General features: G+C 46.2%; 1 protein-coding gene across 1 annotated transcript in view; it reads left to right on the plus strand.

Annotated features, from left to right (window-relative positions):
- Nucleotides 1-8,850, plus strand: part of PPA1 (inorganic pyrophosphatase 1) — a 34,950-nt gene extending 26,100 nt beyond the window's left edge. The window contains exons 8-11 of the mRNA XM_075934984.1: nucleotides 67-152; nucleotides 894-963; nucleotides 3,618-3,657; nucleotides 8,483-8,850. Coding sequence (XP_075791099.1) covers nucleotides 67-152; nucleotides 894-963; nucleotides 3,618-3,657; nucleotides 8,483-8,514 — 228 coding nt within the window. The 3' untranslated portion in view covers nucleotides 8,515-8,850. The remainder of the gene's footprint in view (nucleotides 1-66; nucleotides 153-893; nucleotides 964-3,617; nucleotides 3,658-8,482) is intronic.
- Nucleotides 8,851-20,264: the final 11,414 nt, after the last annotated feature.

The following is a 20,264-nucleotide window of genomic DNA, read 5'->3' on the forward strand; positions in this document are numbered from 1 at the left end:
AATTGATAGAATGGGGGATGATTAGAGTATTTGCTTGTAATATTAATTTATTCTTTTAAATTTTAGGATTTTGCAATTAAGGTAATCAAAACCACTCATGAACACTGGACAGCGCTAGTATCTGAAAAAACTGATGGAGGAGAAATCAATTGGTAGGTTTACAACTCTTCTGTTGCAGTGCTGCTTTGTTAAATTCTAAGCAAATGAATAAAAAGTAGAGGTCTTTGTTGTTCTAGTGCTAGCTACTTTATTTTGTAGCTTATTCAAAAACTGAGGATTCCACCTAGGGATGTTAACAAGTGATTAACTTACTAGTCAAGTAGTTAATGGAATTTCCTTTGACTAGTCGATAGGCACCTCCATGTTCTGCCTTTGAAATACACAAGAACCCCAGCATGGAATTTTGTGTAGTTCAAAATTGGAACGCTGCGTGGGGCCCACTGCCAGCGGGATGTCTCACTGACTCCGGGCTCCACGTGGGCGCTTCTGCTTTGAAATGCACAAGGGCCCCTACTGGGGAGTCTTGTACATTTAAAAGCTGGCACACCACACCAAGCCCGAGGTCAGCTGGAGACTCCCCAGCTGATCCTGGGCTTTGTGCAGCGCTGCCACTATGACGTACCTCCCTCTTTCTACCTCTATCTGATGGAGGCAGCAAGGGGGCGGGAGGAAAAGCAATTAGTCGACTAGTCCTTAACATCCCTAATTCAGCCTGTTTTTTTAAAATAGTAATAAAGATGTAGCCGTGTTAATCTGGTCTTGCTGAAACTAAAGACTAAGTGCTGCATAGTCCTGTCATTTTTTAAAAATGGCTTCTTAACACTATTAATGCTGTTGTTTGATACTCTTGGAAGGAAGAACTTGGCTCTCATAACTTAACCTTTCTTTTTTAGTGCAAATACAACTGTGTCAGACAGCCCACTTTGTATTAGTCAAGAATCTGCTAAAGCTATTGTGGAAGCAGTAAGTACAAATAGATTTAGCTGTCTTTTATTTTTTTAATAATACCTGGTTTAGGTAATCTTAAAGAGAAGACAAGGGGAGGTAGATGGTGCACTGAAAAAAACCCTTTTCCCTACAGGAGAGCTAGTTATACTGGCTAAAATCATTCTGAATGGCCAACTAAGCATGAACTTGAGGATGCAGAGGTTCACGAGTGTACAGAAACTCAAACATTTTTTTTCAATTCCTTCTTGCCCAGCTTTCATTTGGGAATGAGCTCCTTTGAAACACTGTTTTAACTGAACCAATGTACAGGCAGTCCCCGGGTTACATACAAGATAGGGACTGTAGGTTTGTTCTTAAGTTGAATTTGTATGTAAGTCGGAACTGGTACATATTGTAGGGGAAACTCTAGCCAAACATTTCTCCAGAGCTCAGTTTTATTCTCCCACACCTCACTTTCCTCAGTCCTTTATTCTCAAACTGAGGTGTCTGCTGAAAAAAGCCGCTCCGCATCTCCCTGGTCTGCTGGGAGGCGGGGGGGGGGGGGGGTCGCTAGCTTCGCGTCTCCCTGGTCTGCTGGGGGGAAGCAGCTAGTGCGGGGTTGCCTCACCCCGTTTGTAAGTAGGGATCCGATGTAAGTCGGATCCATGTAACCCGGGGACTGCCTGTACTTGTTTTTGTATCATTAACTCGCACTAATGACTTGAAGCTTAAAATTTTTAATGACTTTTTAAAAAAATTGGTAGCTAAGACATCATGTGAACTTCAGTTTTTAAAGTTTAGATCCCTGTCACAATCAGAATGCCTGATTGTGACAGAATGACTTCTAAAGGACTCATCTCTGATTCCTTGAATATTTCCTGTCAAGTGGTAATGTCTAACATCTAATAGAATTGATGCTAAAAAGTGAAACTAGATAAGTAATGAAAAAATCATTGCAGTGTGTTAAAATAATTCTGACCAAAGGGAAAGGCCATTTAAAAATAGATGAAGATATAAACCTGTTTAACTTATCCAGGTTTTTGAAAGTGTCATATTGTACATGTCAGAATTGCATGCTAATATTCTGTAGATAGAAACTTCAAGTCCACAACCTAATGGAGTTGTCACCAGGCATAACACTTCTCCATCTTATCGTTAGGAAAGTAAATATTCCTAGGAAAATGTCCTTTGCTCTTGTTTTTTAGAATTCAGTACCAGGACATTTTGTTGTGTGGTTCGATTTATTTTGGATCCAGGGAAACCGGTACACACCAGGGCTACTTAACCACTTTCCTATTTATTGCAAGCTTTAAGTAGTTAATACAGTTACAAGCCTTAAGAACAATTACTATACAATTTAAACCTTAAATACTATACATTCTAAAGCAATTAATACAGTGCAAAGCAATGCAAAAGATCTACTTTACTAAAAGATCTACTATATACAATAATAAAGCCTCTAATTCACTTACACTTCACCTGTATGCTACCTACAGTGCCAGGCAGAAGTTCATGGTTCCATTTTCTTCCCACGCAATGGAATGCCAATCACTGGGTCATCAGTGTGAAGGGCTTAATTACTTCTAGTTATATCAAGCAGGACGTCTGGGTCAATCCTGCCCATTCCTTCCATCGATTGTTCTTACTAAGCCCAATTTATAGCAAAGCAAGACTTGGTCGTTCTAAAAATATTTACCAATTGATTACGTATTGTGTAGGATATGTAAAATGCCCAATGCTCCTGTTTGGGGTACATCCTGCTACTCAGGATGTCACTGCTATGTACACAGTTGACAGTTTCATGGCTGCATCGGTACTTTTTGCTTATCAGAAACAAGTACCAGTACAAGGCTGCTTGTCCTGTGTTCTTGATGTGGTCTCGCATACTATGCTTAATCTGTGTTGTTATGCAAGACAATTCCTGTCTCTTGGTCCCTGCCTGCGTGCTTTGACGCACCAGACTTGAAACAGGCCAGAAAGCTGCACTTTGGACAAGGCAGACATCACCATTTATTGCCAAAGCAGGGTAGTCCAGGCTCCCCCACAGACATAAAATAGCACTGACTGCAGGAAAAAATAGCATATTATTTCCTTGCCTTTGTTAAGGTAGATACGCATAGTGCAGAATGCTAACAAAAAATAGCTGGTTTGGTTACTTCCATGTTATCTAGAAGCTATGCTGATTTACAGAAAGCTGACTATTTGTAGTTCTGTTCATCACCACTTAGTCTGGTCCACACTAGACCAAGCAGTTCGGCTTAGTACACAATCCAGTTATGCAAAATGTGTAGCTGGATTCAGCTCACTTTAAGCCAAGCCACTGCAGTGTCTACTGTGGAAGGCTGATGTGAGCACATACTCCCATTGGCTTCCCTTACTCCTAGCATAATGAGGAGTACAGGACACAGGTGGGGGCTGCCCTTTGCATTTGATTTAGGGGGTCTACGCTAGATGTGCTAAATCAAACACTAGAAGATCAACCTCCGGAGGGTCCATCTTCTCCATAGTGTAGATATATCCCTATATTTTTCCAGTATGAGTGTCTCCATATTTATATAGCTTGGATTTAAAATTTAGTTTAGTAAAGAGAGGGCTTTGTGAATACCTAGAAGTGTAGTAGTGTCCAAAACTTAAAAGTATCTGAATAGACTCCATAATCACAAACCCATATTGCACTTCTTATTTATTAGGTACCACCCCTTGGAACTGCTAATCCAATACCATCTGACGGTAAGCCTTTAATATCTAGCTCTCATTCCAAAGTGACTTTGAAAAGTAAGAGATTTTCTATAGGAAAAATGGACTGCAAATATTTTAAGTATGGTAACATTTTTAAAAAGCCTGAAAGATTTATGTAGAGTTCTAGATTTTGTAAATAACAGTAATTTAAAATATCTGAATAGCTTTTCCATTGTGTTAACTCCTAATTATGTATATGTGAAGATGCTGGAGCACAAAGCTTTCTACTGCTTTTTGACTAGCTTTAGGAGAGAGGAAGAAATTGGGATTAATAGGTTTCTTGACCTTCAAGAAGAGTACTCGAGAGGACTGAAAGCATAGTGGCAGCATCAAAATGCACACCTCTCTACCTTATACAAAAAAGGGAAAGGGGGAAAAGTTTACAGTAGTGTAACATATTTCCATTAATAGCATGCTTTATAAGTGAGCTGAAAAAAATGGGGGCTTGATTTCACACGTCTCCAGGACTCAGAAGTAGTAAATATCAGACAAGTTTCCAGAAAAGTACTACTTCCTCTAGTCAGTTTCTCATGCATTTGTTACTGGCCTGTTGATTAAAAATGCTTTTGTCTCACTGAATGAAGATGCTTATGTCTCCAAGCTTGTAATTCTATATTCCTAGTAACGACATGAAGGTTTAACTGGTTAACCTCATCCTTAACATGTGAGGCTTAGTGGTTTAAGATTAACTGGTGGGAGCTGAAGTGGCTCCCCCTGCTCATCCCCCTTTAATCAGTTAACCAGTAAATAATTAAATGGGATTTTACATCCCTAATTCTTGATAAGATTAAATGGCCTTACTGCTCTATTCCACTGTGTAGAAAAGATGGGAAGGATGGTAAGAGTCCGTCCTAGTTTAACCAAGAGCTCTTGAATGATCTAAAAATAGTCCTACAAAAAGTAGAAACTAGGTCAAAGTATAAAGGATGAATATAAACAACACAAGTATGTAAGAGCAAAATTGGGCCAAGGCATAAAAGGATTCAAGCTAGCTAGAGATACAAAGGGTAACAAGAAAACATTCTACAAATATATTAGAAGCAAGAAGATGACCAAGGACGGGGTAGGCCCATTGCTCAAGGAAGACAGAAAAACAATAACAAAAATGTGCGAATAGCACAGATGCTTAATGGCTTCTTTATTTCGGCTTTTACCAAGGAGGTTGGTGGCAATTGGACCCCTACTGTAGTGAATGCTGGTGGAAAATGGGGTAGGTTCAGGAGCTAAAATCGGGAACAGTTAAAATTACTTAGACAATGTAAATGTTGTAAAGTCCCCAGGGCCTGATTAAATGCATCTTAGAACACTCAATGAGCTGAGTGATATCAAAGTCATTAGATATTATCTTTGAAAAGCATGGATACAAAGAGAGATTCCAGAAGACTGCAATAGGGCAAATGTAGTGCCCATCTATAAAAAGGGGGAAAGGGACAACCCAGGGAATTACAGACCAGTCACCTTAACTTCTGTCCTAGGAAAGATAATGAAGCAAATAATTAAGGAATCAATGTGCAAACATATAAAGATAATAAGGTGATAGGTAATAGCATGGACTTCTCAAGAACAAATCATGTCAAACCAACCCTGATAGTCTTCTTTGATGGGATGATAAACCTTGTAGAGAAGGGAGAAGCAGTAGATATAGTATATCTAGACTTGAGTAAGGCTTTTGTTACAATCTCACGTGACCTTCTCATTCACAAACTAGAGAAATGCAGTCTAGGTAGAGCTACTATAAGGTGAATGCATAATTGATTGGATAACCGTTGTCAGAGTAATCAGTGGTTCAGTAGTAATCATGCTGGGAGGCTATAACGAGTAGGGTTTTGCAGGTATTGGTTCTGGTTCTGTTCAGTATTTTCATCAATGACTTAGATAATGGCATAGTTAGCACACTTATAAAGTTTGTGGATGATACCATGCTGGGAGGGGTTGCAAGTTTTTTTGGAGGGTAGGATGAATATTCAAAATTATTTGGAGAAATAGTCTGAAGTAAATAGGATGAAATTCAATAAAGACAAAAAGTATTCCTAAGTGGAGTAATCTATTTTATACATATAAAATGGAAAATGACTGCCTAGGAAAGAGTACAGGCAGTCCCCGGGTTACGTACAAGATAGGGACTGTAGGTTTGTTCTTAAGTTGAATCTGTATGTAAGTCGGAACTGGAGTCCAGATTCAGACACTGCTGAAACTGACCGCCAGTTCTGACTTACATACAGAATCAACTTAAGAACCCCAGGCGTCCCCAAGTCAGCTGCTGCTGAAACTGATCAGCAGCTGATTCCAGGAAGCCCGGGGCAGAGCAACCCTGCCTGGGGCTTCCTGTAGTCAGCGCTGGTCAGTTTCAGCAGAAGCTGACTTGGGGACGCCTGGGGCAGAGCAGCTGGGGTGCTCCAGTAGCGCTGCTCCTCGGTGCTACTGGACCAACCCAGCAGCACCCCATCTGCTCTGCCCCAGGTGTCCTGATTCAGCCGCTGCTGAAACTGACCAGCAGCGGCTGAATCAGGACCTGGGGCAGAGCAGCTGGGGTGCTGCCGGGTTGGTCCAGTAGTGCCCAGAGCGGGTGCTGCAGGACCAATCGGCAGCGCCCCAGCTGCTCTGCCCCAGAGTCCAAAACAAAAGCCTGGTCTGCTGGGGGGGGGGGGGGGGAGCACACTAGCTGCGCCCCCCCCCCCCCCCAGCAGACCAGGGACACGGGGAACAGAGCCACAGCGGCAGCGGGGTGCTGCGCCTCTGAGGCTTTGCTCTGGCAAAGCCTCAGAGGCGAGGGACCCTGCCGCGGCTGCGGCTTCAGTCCCGGTGCCTGTGGTCTGCTGGGGACAGTCCCCAGCAGACCACAGGCTCCTGGACTGAAGCCGCAGCCGCGGGGGGGGGGGGGTCCCGCACCTCTGAGGCTTTGCCAGAGCAAAGCCTCAGTGGCGCGGGGAACCGCCGCTGCTGCCGCTTCAGTCTGGGTGCCTGTGGTCTGCTGGGGATGGTCCCCAGCAGACCACAGGCTCCTGGACTGAAGCCGCAGCCGCGGGGGGGTCCCGCGCCTCTGAGGCTTTGCCAGAGCAGACCACAGGCACCCAGACTGAAGCGGCAGCAGCGGCGGTTCCCCGCGCCTCTGAGGCTTTGCTCTGGCAAAGCCTCAGAAGCGCGGGAACCCGCCCGGTGCCCCTGGTCTGCTGGAGACAGTCTCCAGCAGACCAGGGGCACCGGAGCAGCTTACAAACGGGGCTTTCTCGCCCCGACCTCCGGGGCGAGAGAGCCCCGTTCGTAAGTGCGGATCCGACATAAGTCGGATCCGCGTAAGTCGGGGACTGCCTGTACTATGGAAACGGACCAAGCAGTCATAATGGATCACGAGCTAAATGAGTCAGTTTACTTTTTTTGGGGAAAAAAAGTAAACATCATTCTGGGATGTATTAGCAGTATAGTAAGCAAGCCACAAAAAGTAATTGTTCCACTCTACCCCACACTGATTACTCCTCAGATGGAATACTGTGTCCAGTTTTGGGTGCCATGTTTCAGGAAAGATGTGGACAAATTGGAGAGAGTACTGAGAAGAGCGCCAAAAAAAAATCAAGGTGTAGAAAACGTGATTTATGAGGGAAGATTGAAATAATTGGTATTAGAATTGGTATTGTTCAGTCTGGAAAAGAGAAGACCTCAGTTTTCAGGTACTTAAAAGGGCTTTCTGTCACTCATGGGGAATGCCTGTTGAAAGTTGCACTCTTAGGCTATGTCTAAACTACATTCCTCTTCTGAAAGAGGAATGTAAATGAGCCAGACTGAAAATGCAAATGAAGCATGGATTTACAAATTTCATGCTTCATTTGCATAATCGCACAAGAGCACTTTTTCAAAAAAGAAACTGCAGTCTAAATAGGGTTCCCCCCCCCCAAAAGAACCCTTTCAAAAGAACCTGTACTCCTGAAAAAATGAGGTGCACAGGGTCTTGCGAAAAAGGGTGGTTTTTTTTTTTTTTTTTTAAAGAACCCCGTCTAGACTGAGGTTTCTTTTTCAAAAAACTTTTTCAAAAAAGTGCTCTCATGCAATTATGTAAATCTTTCGGAAGAGGAATGTAGTATAAATGTGCCCTTACTGTCCTAATTGCTTCTCTATTTAGCAATACTGGTAAGATGCCAGTCTCCCATTTTCAATAGCAAAGCTTCCACTGACTATGGTAGGAACAGGAGTAGTTCCAAAATTACATTAGAAAGTTCATGAGTTTAGGTTGAGTAAATAGTTTGAGAATTGGGTCGTGACTCCTAATAGCCACTGGCAGATAACATTAAGGGTACGTCTAGACTACATGCCTCTGTCGCCAGAGGCATGTAGATTAGGCTACCAGACATAGGAAAATGAAGCAGCGATTTAAATAATCGCCGCTTCATTTAAATTTACATGGCTCAGCGCAATAGTCTGGACGCGCGGGTGTCAACATCAAAGGTATTTGTCGACCACCCAAGTATGCCTCCTGGGATGAGGTATACCTGGGTGGTCGACAAATACCTTTGATGTCGACACCCGTGCGTCCAGACTGTCGCGCTGAGCCGACAAACAGCTGATCAGCTGTTTGTTGGCTCAGTGCGGCAGCCATGTAAATTTAAATGAAGCGGCGATTATTTAAATCGCCGCTTCATTTTCCTATGTCTGGTAGCCTAAACTACATGCCTCTGGCGACAGAGGCATGTAGTCTAGACGTACCCTAAGTCCATGAACTCTTCTGCAGAAATATTAATGGTCAGTGGGTCCTGGAGAATTTTGAAATAAATTGCAGTGATAACTGAGTTTAAATCTTTTTTTTTCTTTTCTTTTCTGACTACAGTGGACAAGTGGTTCTATTACCAGAAGAACTAAGACCTAAGGATGGATGTTTGAAATGCCTACATTCCTCCTACCAGGAATCCATAAGTGGTGGGCAGGGGATGAAAAATTCTAGCATACAGTTCCAAAAGGGAGGAGGGAGCGGGAAGGTCTTATCATAGGTAACTTATTAAAACAGAATTGCATATCTACCAATGATGTGGAATGGTCTAAATGTACCAAGATAACGTAGAGACTAAAAGCAATATTTTTGTAAGAGTGGCTTCATGTATCTTTGTACATTATAATAGTAGATCTGCTCAACTGTGTACAGAATATTTGATGGACGTTCACTGTATGTTAGAAATAAAATTATTTTGCTGAAATTAATTCTGTGGATTTCTGTCTCCTCCTTTTTTCTCTTCTAGTTTGCTAAACACAAAGATACTCTGCTGAATCAATTAAGATTTTAAAAATTTTAAAAACCTCTAAAAAGGTTGCATATGTTCATTTTGTGAGTCACAGCACAAGGATTTGGTGGAGGAGGGTGTAAAGGACCACGCTGCCCCGTGAGGTTGCTTACTCACACCACCCTATTTATTAGGACACTCCTTCTATCTACAATCCCAACACAGGCTTGCGCATCGGAAGGGAAATCCCAACCTCCCTGCGCTTTCCGAGGAGGTACGTTTTTAAGTCTCATATACCCAGCTGTGGGGCTTGCTTCGCTCCGGATGATGGAGTAGGGGGGTTTGGGCCCTCCCTCTCTCCGAACCCCAGCCCAGGGCCCTAAGGCAGGGATCACCTATCCCTGCTCAGCAGTTGGGGTATTGCCCCTAAACCCACCTGCTCACGGGCTCCACGACCCTGCCCTGGGCTGCTTCCTACTCCGTATCTAGAGGTAGGTCCATTCTGGCTCCCCACTCACCGTTCGCCTGTCCGAGCATATCTCTGTCTCTCCCCTCCTCCTGGCTGACGAGACGCCTTTTTAAATCCCCCTCCAGCGGGGACCCTGGTGTCATTGCCTCTGCGCCTCGGAGTTGCTCCATGGTGATGTCATCTGCCCGCGCCTCCGAGTTGTCACCGCGGGCTGCTCTAGCCACGCCTCCCGGGGCGTTCCCTGCCAACGCTTTGCGCTCCCCGGGGCCAATCCAGAGCGGCGTTGCCTGGTCCCGCGTCCCCCTGACTGGCATGCCCTCCCCCCAGGATTTCGCATGCCCCTCGCCCTGATCCTCCCGAGTGCGGGTCAGGAGTGCCCTGTCACAGAGGGACGGTAACATAATTTCAGTGATTGTAAGAACATGGTGCCTGTGCTTGAAAAATGCAGATATCTAGACATGCCATGGTAGCAGAGTGCTGCTAACATGTAAATCTTAATTACAAATCTCTTACTCCAGTGCATTAGCTAGACCTTAACACACGAAAACCTTTGCTTGAGTATGTTAACTTTAATACATTTGTGTAAATCTAAGTGGTGTGGTGGTAATTTAATATTACTAAAATTCACCAGTTAGCAGAATATTCTATTTACTCCATACCTGAGTGGATACAAACGGATTTAAAAGATCTAATTTGACTTAGATACATTTAAATACTTTTTTTAAATACAGGTTTATTTTAAAAATCAATTTAAAATTTGGAAACTGACAACCTATACCAATGGCTAAACTAATTATAAACTGTTAAAACACTGAGGCTATGTCTACACTGGCGCGATCTTGCGCCAGAGATATGCAAATGAGGCTAAGCGTGGAATATCGCCAAGCCTCACTTGCCTATCTAATGAGCCGCCATTTTTGCGGAAGAGGCTCTTGCGCCAGAAGGAGCTGTCTACACTGCCCCTTCTTGTGCAAGAAAAACCCCCTTGTGCAATGCCGTTATTCCCGAAAATAATCAGCGTAGCGGCATTGTGCAAGAGGATTTTTCTTGCGTAAGAAGGGGCAGTGTAGACAGCTCCTTCTGGCGCAAGAGCCTCTTCCGCAAAAATGGCAGCTCATTGGATATGCAAATGAAGCTCAGTGATATTCCACGCTTAGCCTCATTTGCATATATCTCGCGCAAGATCGCGCCAGCGTAGATATAGCCTAAGGGTACGTCTACACTACAGCGCTAATTCAAGTTAACTTAATTTGAAATAGTTAATTTGAATTAGCTTAATTTGAATTAACGCATCTAAACACAAAACCTATTTCGAAATAGCGTGTCCACACTGAGTGGACCCTGAACCGAAGTTAAGGCTGGCCAGAACCACTGCTGTCAGGGCATCAGGTTAGGCAGCAACCCCACACACTAAGTACTAAGGCTAACTGAGCTCTGTGCTTAAAGGGATCCTACCCCCACCCTGGACTGACCGTTCTCAGAGTTCCCCACTTGCTTGTCTACCTCAATGAGGGACAGCAAAGCAGTCCTGTTTTGGAGTGCCTGTACTCGGGACAGCACAGCACTCGGCCACATGGAGCCAGAGCTGCCCCTGGGCACACTGGTGCATCTCTTGGGGTCGTTGCCATCAGCCCGGCTGCACTTGCTGCAGGCTGCCATCGGGGCGGGGTCTATTGGGAGGCTGTCAGGATCCAGGATGCCCTGCAGGAGAACGTCCACCCCAAGGAGCCCTCAGAGCCACTCCAATCCTCCCCACCAGAGGCTCGTGTTCCATTCCTCCCTCGCGTCCTTCCACTTACCCCTCCCTAGCCCCCCTTCCTGATGTCAAACAAAATACACGTATGTTCAAAAACAGAAACTGGGTTTATTGAGCAAAACTGGGGGAGGAGGGATGAACCTCTGGGGAGACTGGGAAAAAGAGGTGGAAGAGGGGAGAGAAACCTGGGAGGAGGGAGCTGGGGAGGGAAAGCTCGGGGCCCAGGGTTGGGGAACTTGCCAGACCAATTAATTTTCATGCAAACCTGTCCTGGGTTCGCATGTGGCCTTTGGTGTCCAGGCTGGCAGCTATCCTGCCATAGACAGCCGCATTCCTCCGTCTAGTGCGGAATAATGGCTGTTATTTTGAATTAACTTTGCAGTGTAGACATACCCTCAAAGATACTAAGCAATATTGAAAACCATTTTAAAATGCTGCTGTATGCATTTAATTGAATTTGAGTTGTCATCCAAACAAAGCTAGACACAAATCTTGTAGTTAAAAATTATTACATTTTTATTTTAGAAAAATTTAAGAATCTATACACAAATGGTAAGCTATGGATCTGCTAAGTATGTGTATAGGTATAGGCTGCGTCTAGATTGGCATGATTTTCTGGAAATGCTTTTAACTGAAAAGTTTTCCGTTAAAAGCATTTTCAGAACAGAGCGGCTAGCTTGGCATGGATGCTTTTCTGCAATAGCACTTTTTGCAGAAAAGAGTCCGTGCCAATCTAGATGCGCTTTTCCGCAAAAAAAAGTCCCGATCGCCATTTTCGCAATCGGGGCTTTTTTGCGGAAAACAAATCTGAGCTGTCTACACTGGCCCTTTTGCACAAAAGCTTTGCCTAAATGGGAGCAGAACAGTATTTTTGCAAGAAGCACTCATTTCTTACAGTAGGAAGTCAGTGCTTTTGCAGAAATTCAAGAGGTCAGTGTAGACAGCTGGCAAGTTTTTCCGGAAAAACTGGCCAGTCTAGACACAGCCATAGAGTATTTCCAGCTTAACAAAAAGAATCTCAACTCTTACACTAAACTTAAGTTGTGAATCAATACATTTTAATAGTTTCCATTATTTAAATCATTTAATCTGATTTAAATATTTTGATTTAAAATCAGTTCACCTTGCTTTATAAACCTGGATAAATTATTTTGTTATTGATCAGTTGCTTCCTTCCCCCCCTCTACTTCTTGTACTACAATAAGCACTGTTTTGAGGGAGTGTGAGCACACACTTTCAACTCCACAAGAGGGTGTTTCATCTGTCGGATCCACAAAGAAAATCTTTCCCCCTTGAATTTCTGTAGAGAACAGAAGCAGGTCTCAGTGTCTATGGGTGACATATAAGAGGTAACATATAGGAAATGTTAATATTAAGGCACTTGACTGTACCTTCAGAAATCTGGGTTCAATTAATTGCTTATTAGAATCCCTGTTTGACCTTAGCCAGGTAATGCCTTCTCTCTGCCTCAATTCCCCATTTGCAATAAAGAAAATACTTTAATCTTGTAGAACTATATACACTTTGCTAATGAAAATCCATTGTGTGCAGAAGGAACAAATACTGTTTTCTGGATAGCTTTTTACCAGTAAAGAAAAGTTAATTGTTTGAATAACCACAGGCTATGTCTACACAGCAGGCTTCTTGCACAAGAACTTTGTGCAAGAACTCTTGCACAAAAGCGCATCCACACTGCCATGTGCTTTTGCGCAAGAGCATCCATGGCAGTGTGGATGCTCTCTTGCGCAAGAAAGCTCTCATGGCCATTTTAGAATTAGGGGTTTCTTGTGCAAGAAACCCCTGTTGCTGTCCACACTAGCCTTTTTGCGCAAGAGCTCTTGCACAAAAAGGCTTATTCCTCATGGGAAGAGGAATAACTCTTGTGCAAAAGCCTCTCTTCTGACAATCTACTGTAACTTTTTTTTGCACAAGAATGCGTGTGCAGTGTAGACACTGCAAGTTTTTGTGCAAGAACAGCTGTTCTTATGCAAAAAGCCTCCAGTGTAGACACAGCCTCTGAAGGACTTGCCTAACTACAGCTTTGAATTTTCAAAATGTCCAAGATAAATGTCTTTGCAATCCCAAAATGATAGCACTTCTGATCTTTGGCTACTCCTATTTTTCCTTGCACAAACACACTCTTAACTTAAAGCAAGGGTATCATAAGAAGATGTTGAATACTTGGTGATCCTAGCTCTTACTGTTTAGAAGGAATGCTAAGAGAACAAGGGTGCTCAGAGTAAGACAGAAAGGGATTACTAGAATATTCCCTGATTCCTCAGCCAAACCTCCTCTAGCTCATCAGTGGGGGAGGTGTGCTGAGAGGAGAAAGCAGGGAAGTCTACAGCGAGGAGCGCTGAAGGGAACTGGCGTTCACACAGGGGCCAGAGTGATCAAGAAGCTTCATGGAGGAGCAGGGGGCAGGAGTGGAAGCATGGTCAAATGCTGGTATGGGAGGGGGGAGGAGAGCGCTTTAAAACTTCCCCCTATTTGGTCTTTTCCACGCTTCCCCCAGTCGCAGTCGTAGCCTGCCCCCATAAATACTTATTGCCTGTGGGGAGGGATGTAACGACAGAAACACCAACTTCTCCAAATTTGCTCCTTTGGGTGCACTGAGCACGCGCACCTGAACTGAGCAGACTCAGTAGCCTTTGCTGTGGCCGCTGCCCTCACTGCTACATAGGATTTGCTGCCTCCTCTTTGGAGAGGTTTAAAATGATAAAGGGGGGCAAATTGCAGCGGGGGGGGGTGTCATGGTCTGAGCAGGGGGCATAAATTTACTGGCTGGGGGGATCAAGCTACTGTAGGTAGTGGCAGAAGAAGGTCTAAAGGGGAAAAATCGGGGGGGGGGTAGCTGGGGTTAAGTCTGGGGGGAGGGACACTGCCAGACCCTGTGCAGGGACAAAACCCCCATTTAGTGAGGGGGAGAGGGGGGAACAGTTAACCCATGGGATGAGCCACCTGATGTCCTTGTAAATAGTGGGGTGTGAGGGGTGCAAAGGCTTTTTTCTTTCTCTTCCCTGGATGCTGCATGTCAGCCCCAGAGCAAGGGGGTGGGCTTCTGGGCTTGTGTTCTTAAAGGCACAGGCCTGCCAATTCCTAGACAGTCAATATTTAGACACTTCACTTCCTCTCTATGTATACAAGTGTGAAATATTGTACAGACAGTTCCTGCCTCAAACTCTGCCTCTCACGTTTGGAGTATTTAAGCGTCTTCTCTCAGTTTCTGTGTCGATATGAAGTCACTGCAGCTCCTTTCTGTTGTGTACTGTGCTGAGGTGCTGAACTCCCTCCCAGAGCCCACACATCCACTCCCCCTCCTGTTTGGCAATCCCCTGGCCCAGGGCAGAGCCCACCTCCCACACCCAAACTCCCCCTAGCCTGCACCCCTCCTGCATCCAAACTCCAGCCCAGAGCCTGTGCCCCAAACAGGGCTAGGTTAACCTTTTGTGGGCCCTCATAGGGGACATGGAGACATGGGGCAGAGACCTCAGAGCAGTGGTCTCCAGCCTTTTAAAGCACTAGATCACTTTTTGAATGTAAGTGCAATCCAAGATCTACCTCATATATAAATACCCTGGCCCTGCCTCCTTCCTATCCCTTCTCCAAGGCCCCGCCCCTGCTCCCTCTGTCCTCCCTCTCTTGCCTATCCTCACTCACTTTCATCAGCCTGGGACAGAGGGTTGGGGTGCAGGCTTTGGTCTTGGATTAAGGGATCTGGAGTGTGAGAAGGGCTCTGAGCTGCTCTTGGGGCGGGCAGGTGGACGTAGGAGGGGATTCTAGGTGCAGGCTTTGGGAGGGTATTTGGATGCAGGGGTGCTCAGAGCTAGGATAAGGGCTTGGGTACAGGAGGGGGTTCATGACTGGGGTAGGAGTTTGGGATGTGGGCTCCATTTGGGCACTGCTGGTGGCTCCTGGGTGGTGGTGCAGTGGGGCTAAGGCAGGCTCACCCATGCCCTGGCCCTGAACCACTCCCTAAAGCAGTCAGCAAACTGCATCCCTAGTCTTGTTGTGCCCCCTCTCTGCTCCGTGGAGAAAGAATACAGAATGGGAGAGGGGGAACCCTGACATCAGCACCCCTCTTTTCCCTCCTCTGCCCTGCACAGAAAGCAGGAGACTCCCAGGGGAAAGGCTTAGCCAAAGGGCAGGAGGTGCACAGCAGTGGGGGTAAAGGGCAGCTGAAGTGCTGGCACTTGATAGCCTCTTGGCCAAACCCACCAGGATCACCTGTCAGAGGCTCCAAGATCTACCAGTAGATCCCAATCTACTGGTTGGTGACCACTGCCTCAGAGTGAGGGGCTGGCCAGAGGCAATGGGTCATGTTACCGCAGGGACAGCCCTGCTCCACCCAGCTCAGGACAAGGGCACTGTTTACAAACGGGCATCCGCCAGACACACAGTGGCCCTCTGGCCCCGCGCTGCTGCCATCATGCTTCTTCCCTTGGGGGTGGGCCCATGCCGCACTCTGCTACCCCCACCCAGCACCCCTTTGACTCCCTACACCCAGTGCCATACCACCCAGAGACCCCCACAAATCACTATGCCCAGTGCCTCCCACAGATCGCTATGCCCAGCACACCCCCACCCACCCAGTGACCCCCCACAGATCCCTTCACTGCCCAGTGGCCCCCATAGTCCCACCACACAACTGCACAGTGCCCCTCACAGACCCCCCACGCTTCCCAGCGCCCTGATACACACAGATCTGCCCAGTGCCCCAAAAAAACCCCTACTCCCCAGCATCCCAAAACAAACAATCCTTCCCCACTGCCGAGCACTTCCCACCCTCTCACTGCCCAGCACCCCCCCCAGGCCCTCTAGAGACCTATTCTCCCACACCTGGACCCCCCGTCCACAATAGCCAGCCCTGATAGGAGGCGAGGGGCCAGACCCTGCTGTGTGGGTGGGCCTGGTGCCACAGTGCCATTGGCACCATTGTAAACCCGGTAGTGACGCCAAACCAACTCCCTTCTGTCCCTGGTGCTACTTTACTGCTACAGGAGACTTGGTGCAGTGAAATAATTTACCTACATTCCCTCAAACTCTGTGTCACACATTTTGAGAATTTAAAAGAGTCTCTTATCACTCACTATATGTCTACGTGAAGTCTCATAACGGTTTCCAATTTGGTTTTTATCTGCTGTGATTCCCTGAATTGCACTCTCTTCTTGTAAACCATTTTAATTATAGTTTTGCAACTTTAAAAATGTTATTTCTATTACTCTGAACAAGTTGTAATTTATCTGTATTATCACTTTGTAATGCATGTGTGTTTATGTTTTATTTTAATAGCTAATGCTCATCCAAAATTTTAAGTAAGCAGTTGCTATTGGTTTTAGGAATTCCATCTGTGTTTCTGTTTTTGCGGAAAAGTGTCTGTGCCAATCCAGACGCGCTTTTGCACAAAAAAGCTCCGATCTGTCTACACTGGCCCTTTTGCGCAAAAGCTTTGCACAAAAGGACTTTTGCCCGAACGGGAGCAACATAGTATTTCCACAAGAAGCACTGATTTCAGACAGTAGGAAGTCAGTGTTCTTTCAGAGATTCAAGCGGCCAGTGTAGACAGCTGGGAAGTTTTTCTGCAGAAGCAGCTGCTTTTGCGGAAAAGCTTGCCGGTCTAGACACAGCATTCATGTATGTAAAAGGCTGATATTATAAACTGGAGTCAGGTTGGTGCTATGCAAATTTATATAGGAACTGCTAGACTGGCTCAAACCTAGGGTCCACGTAATCCAGTATCTGATGGCTGCAAGTATTAGATGTTGTTGTAGAGAAAGGTGTAAAAAAACCCACAAGAGGCAGATGTGGGCTAATCTGTCCCCCATACGTCTCATCCTATCACCTAATATTGTCTTCAGTCCTGAAATATAAATAGGGGTTTATATTGCTTTCAAAACTCTTTTACAACTGGACATTCTTGTTACTTGTCTGAACATCTACTTCCCCTTTGAATTTTGCTAAATTCTAAGTTTAAAAGTTACCATGTGGCAAATGAGTTCTACTGTCTAACTATATGCAAGTAGAACAATATTTCCTTGTATACATTTTGGCTGCGTCTAGATTGGCATGATTTTCTGGAAATGCTTTTAACGGAAAACTTTTCCGTTAAAAGCATTTTCGGAACAGAGCGTGTAGATGGGCATGGACGCTTTTCTGCAAAAGCACTTGTTGCGGAAAAGCATCTGTGCCAATATAGACACGCTTTTCCGCAAAAAAGCCCCGATCGCCATTTTTGTGATCGGGGCTTTTTTGCGGAAAACAGTACTGTGCTGTCTACACTGGCCCTTTTGCACACAAGTCTTTCGGAAAAAGACTTTTGCCAGAACGGGAGCAGCATAGTATTTCCGGAAAAGCACTGACAATCTTACATGAGATCGTCAGTGCTTTTGCGGAAATTCAAGCGGCCAGTGTAGACAGCTGGCAAATTTTTCCGCAAAAGCAGATAATTTTGCGGAAAAACTTGCCAGTCTAGACACAGCCTATGTGTATTATATTGTGTCATCTTACATCCTTCCCAAAGGCAAAAATCTTTTGCAACAATGGAGGTTTGGGCTGATGAGCAGTGGCTGCAAAACTTTTGGATGCTCAAGTCCACATTCCTGCATCTGTGTGTAAAACTCACCAAAATAAAAGCTATACTGACAACTGAGAAGCAAATATAGATTGCATTATGGGGGCCTGCAACACCAGATTCTTATTGGTCAATAGGCTTACCAGGTAGGTTTAGAAAAAATACTGGACACACTTGATGGGGGTGTGTGTGTAGTGCAGTTAGCCTGGGGCATGTCTACACTGCCACCCTTGTTCGATCTAGGGTGGTTAATGTAGGCAACCGAAGTTGCAAATGAAGCCCAGGATTTAAATATCCCGGGCTTCATTTGCATCTTGCCGGACGCCACCATTTTTAAAGCCCCGGTAGTTCGGACTCCGTGCCAGCGCAGCACGGAGTAGGTAGTTCGGATTAGGCTCTCTAATCCGAACTATCGGTACAGCTCGTTCCAGGAGGCTTGCTGAGGCCTGTGGGGGTAATGCATCAGAACTAGCCAATTCACTACCCTCACGCCGCAACACCGGCCTGGAGGCACCGCCACTAGCACCCCACAGTGTGGGAGAAAACAGGGCCTGACCTGACCCCCAGTGCAAGGAATCCACTTGAGGGAGGGCCCTAGCACCAAAATTTCACTGGTGCTCAGGAGGCTACAGGGCCTTTCTAGGGGGCACTGGCTCCAGTTCAGTCCCACGGCAGGGGGCACGGGCTGACTCACGGAGGTATGGATGGGCTCTGGAGAGCCGTCCCTTCTAGAGGGCACCAGCCTCCGTCTAACCCCATGTGGCAGTATAGTATCACAGAACACTAGAGCTGGAAGGGACCTCAAGAGATCATCAAGTCCAGTCCCCTGCCCTCACAGCAGGACCAAGCACCCAGGGCTGCTCAATACATGGCCCATGGGCTGCATGCTGCCCATGGCCAGTTTGTTTGCGCCCTGCAGTGCAGTTTGGGTTTATGTGGGGATCAACACGTGGCCGGCGAGTGGGAACCAAAACCAAAAAAGTAGTCAGTGTAATGATCTTCTGTTGAGATGAGTTTTAGTAGTTCCAAAGTTGAGTTGCCCTAGCTCATCCCTGACAGGTGTCTGTCTAACCTGGTCTTAAATATCTCCAGTGATGGAGATTCCGCAATCTCCCTAATCAATTTAATCCAGTGCTTAACCACCCTGACAGGCAGGAATTTTTTCCTAATGTCCAACCTAAACCTCCCTTGCTGCAATTTAAGCCCATTGCTTCTCTTCCTAACCTCAGAGGCCAAGGAGAACAATTTTTCTTCCTCCTCCTTATGATACTCTTTTAGATACTTGAAAGCTGCTCTCATGTCCCTTTTCGGTCTTCTCTTTTCCATGGTAAACAAGGCCAATTCCTTCAGCCTTGCCTCATATCTCATGTTCTCTAGACTTCTCATTATTTGTGTTGATCTTCTCTGGACTTTCTCCAGTTTCTCCACGTTTCCTGAACTGTGGCGCCCAGAACCGGACATGATACTCCAGCTGGGGCCTAATGTAGATGGCTCATTCCCTGCCTAGGGGACGTAAGACTGGGTGGGTGAATTTCCAGTCCTCCTGTGTATGCTTTTCTTAAGCCAGAAGGGCTCAGTGGTTTTGATGGGGGACCTGCAGGAAGGCAGCCCGCACTGCCCCCTGCCTGAAACCTTCTGCAGGTGTTAAACAGCTGTCCAGCCCACCCTAGAGGTGACTGCATTTCAGCGTGCCTGTAGCAACACAGCACCAGCAATGGACAGGAGAATGGCTCCCGGGCATGGCTTGCTCATGACTGCTTCAGTCCCATTGGATGGGCCTCTGCCTCTTTCCGTCCCCTCCCCCGCTTTGCAATGGGGCTGTAGAGTCTGGGGGAGAGTGGTGGAGGCAGGCAGAGGTGTCTCCCTGCAGCAGATATAGACACATCTCTGTATTAATCATTCTCTCATTGAAGTTTTTAGCTTTGTATTGAGTCCTTTTACATGAAAACTTTGTATTATGTCTTGGTAGAATAGTCCCTAGGACAAGTGAGGCAGAGACTGTCCCTGTGGGGTGAATGAGGTGGGACTGTATAAGGCAGAAGGTGAGCACCTCTGGGCAGTTGCGAAGGTTGGAGAGGGGATGGAAGCCAAGATCAATGAGCCCTGGGAAGTGGGCCCATTGAAAGAAGACTGGACCTGTGGATGCTGTGGGGGTCAGCAGCAAGGGCCTGCTTTGGGAAGCCCCCTCTTTGGAGGTGAATGTGGCAGCACTGAGACACCACCGAGAAGCAGGTGCCAGAGACACTAACTGCAGATGCATGGGATGGCCTTCTCAGAGCTAGCACATGAATAAGATGACAGATCTGCAGGAGGGGGGACAGTGGCATAGCAAGGGGGCCGGAAAGATCAGTTGCCCCTGGGCACCATGCTAGGGAGGCGTCAATTTAATCCCATTCTGCTCCCCATCATCCCTCAGCTCACGTGCTCCTCCTCCGCCTGCCACCGGCAGCTGGAGCCTCCTTCCTGCCTCTCTGCTCCAAGCCCAACCCTCCTCCATCTCCACCAGCAGGTTAGTGCACGGGGGAGCCCGGCCTCAAACTATAGGGGGTGGGGGAAGATGCGGTACAAGGAGCAACGGGTGAGTGTTTTCGACCACAG

The sequence above is a fragment of the Pelodiscus sinensis genome, chromosome 8 (assembly GCF_049634645.1).
Source record: "Pelodiscus sinensis isolate JC-2024 chromosome 8, ASM4963464v1, whole genome shotgun sequence".
Taxonomy (NCBI): Eukaryota; Metazoa; Chordata; order Testudines; family Trionychidae; genus Pelodiscus; species Pelodiscus sinensis.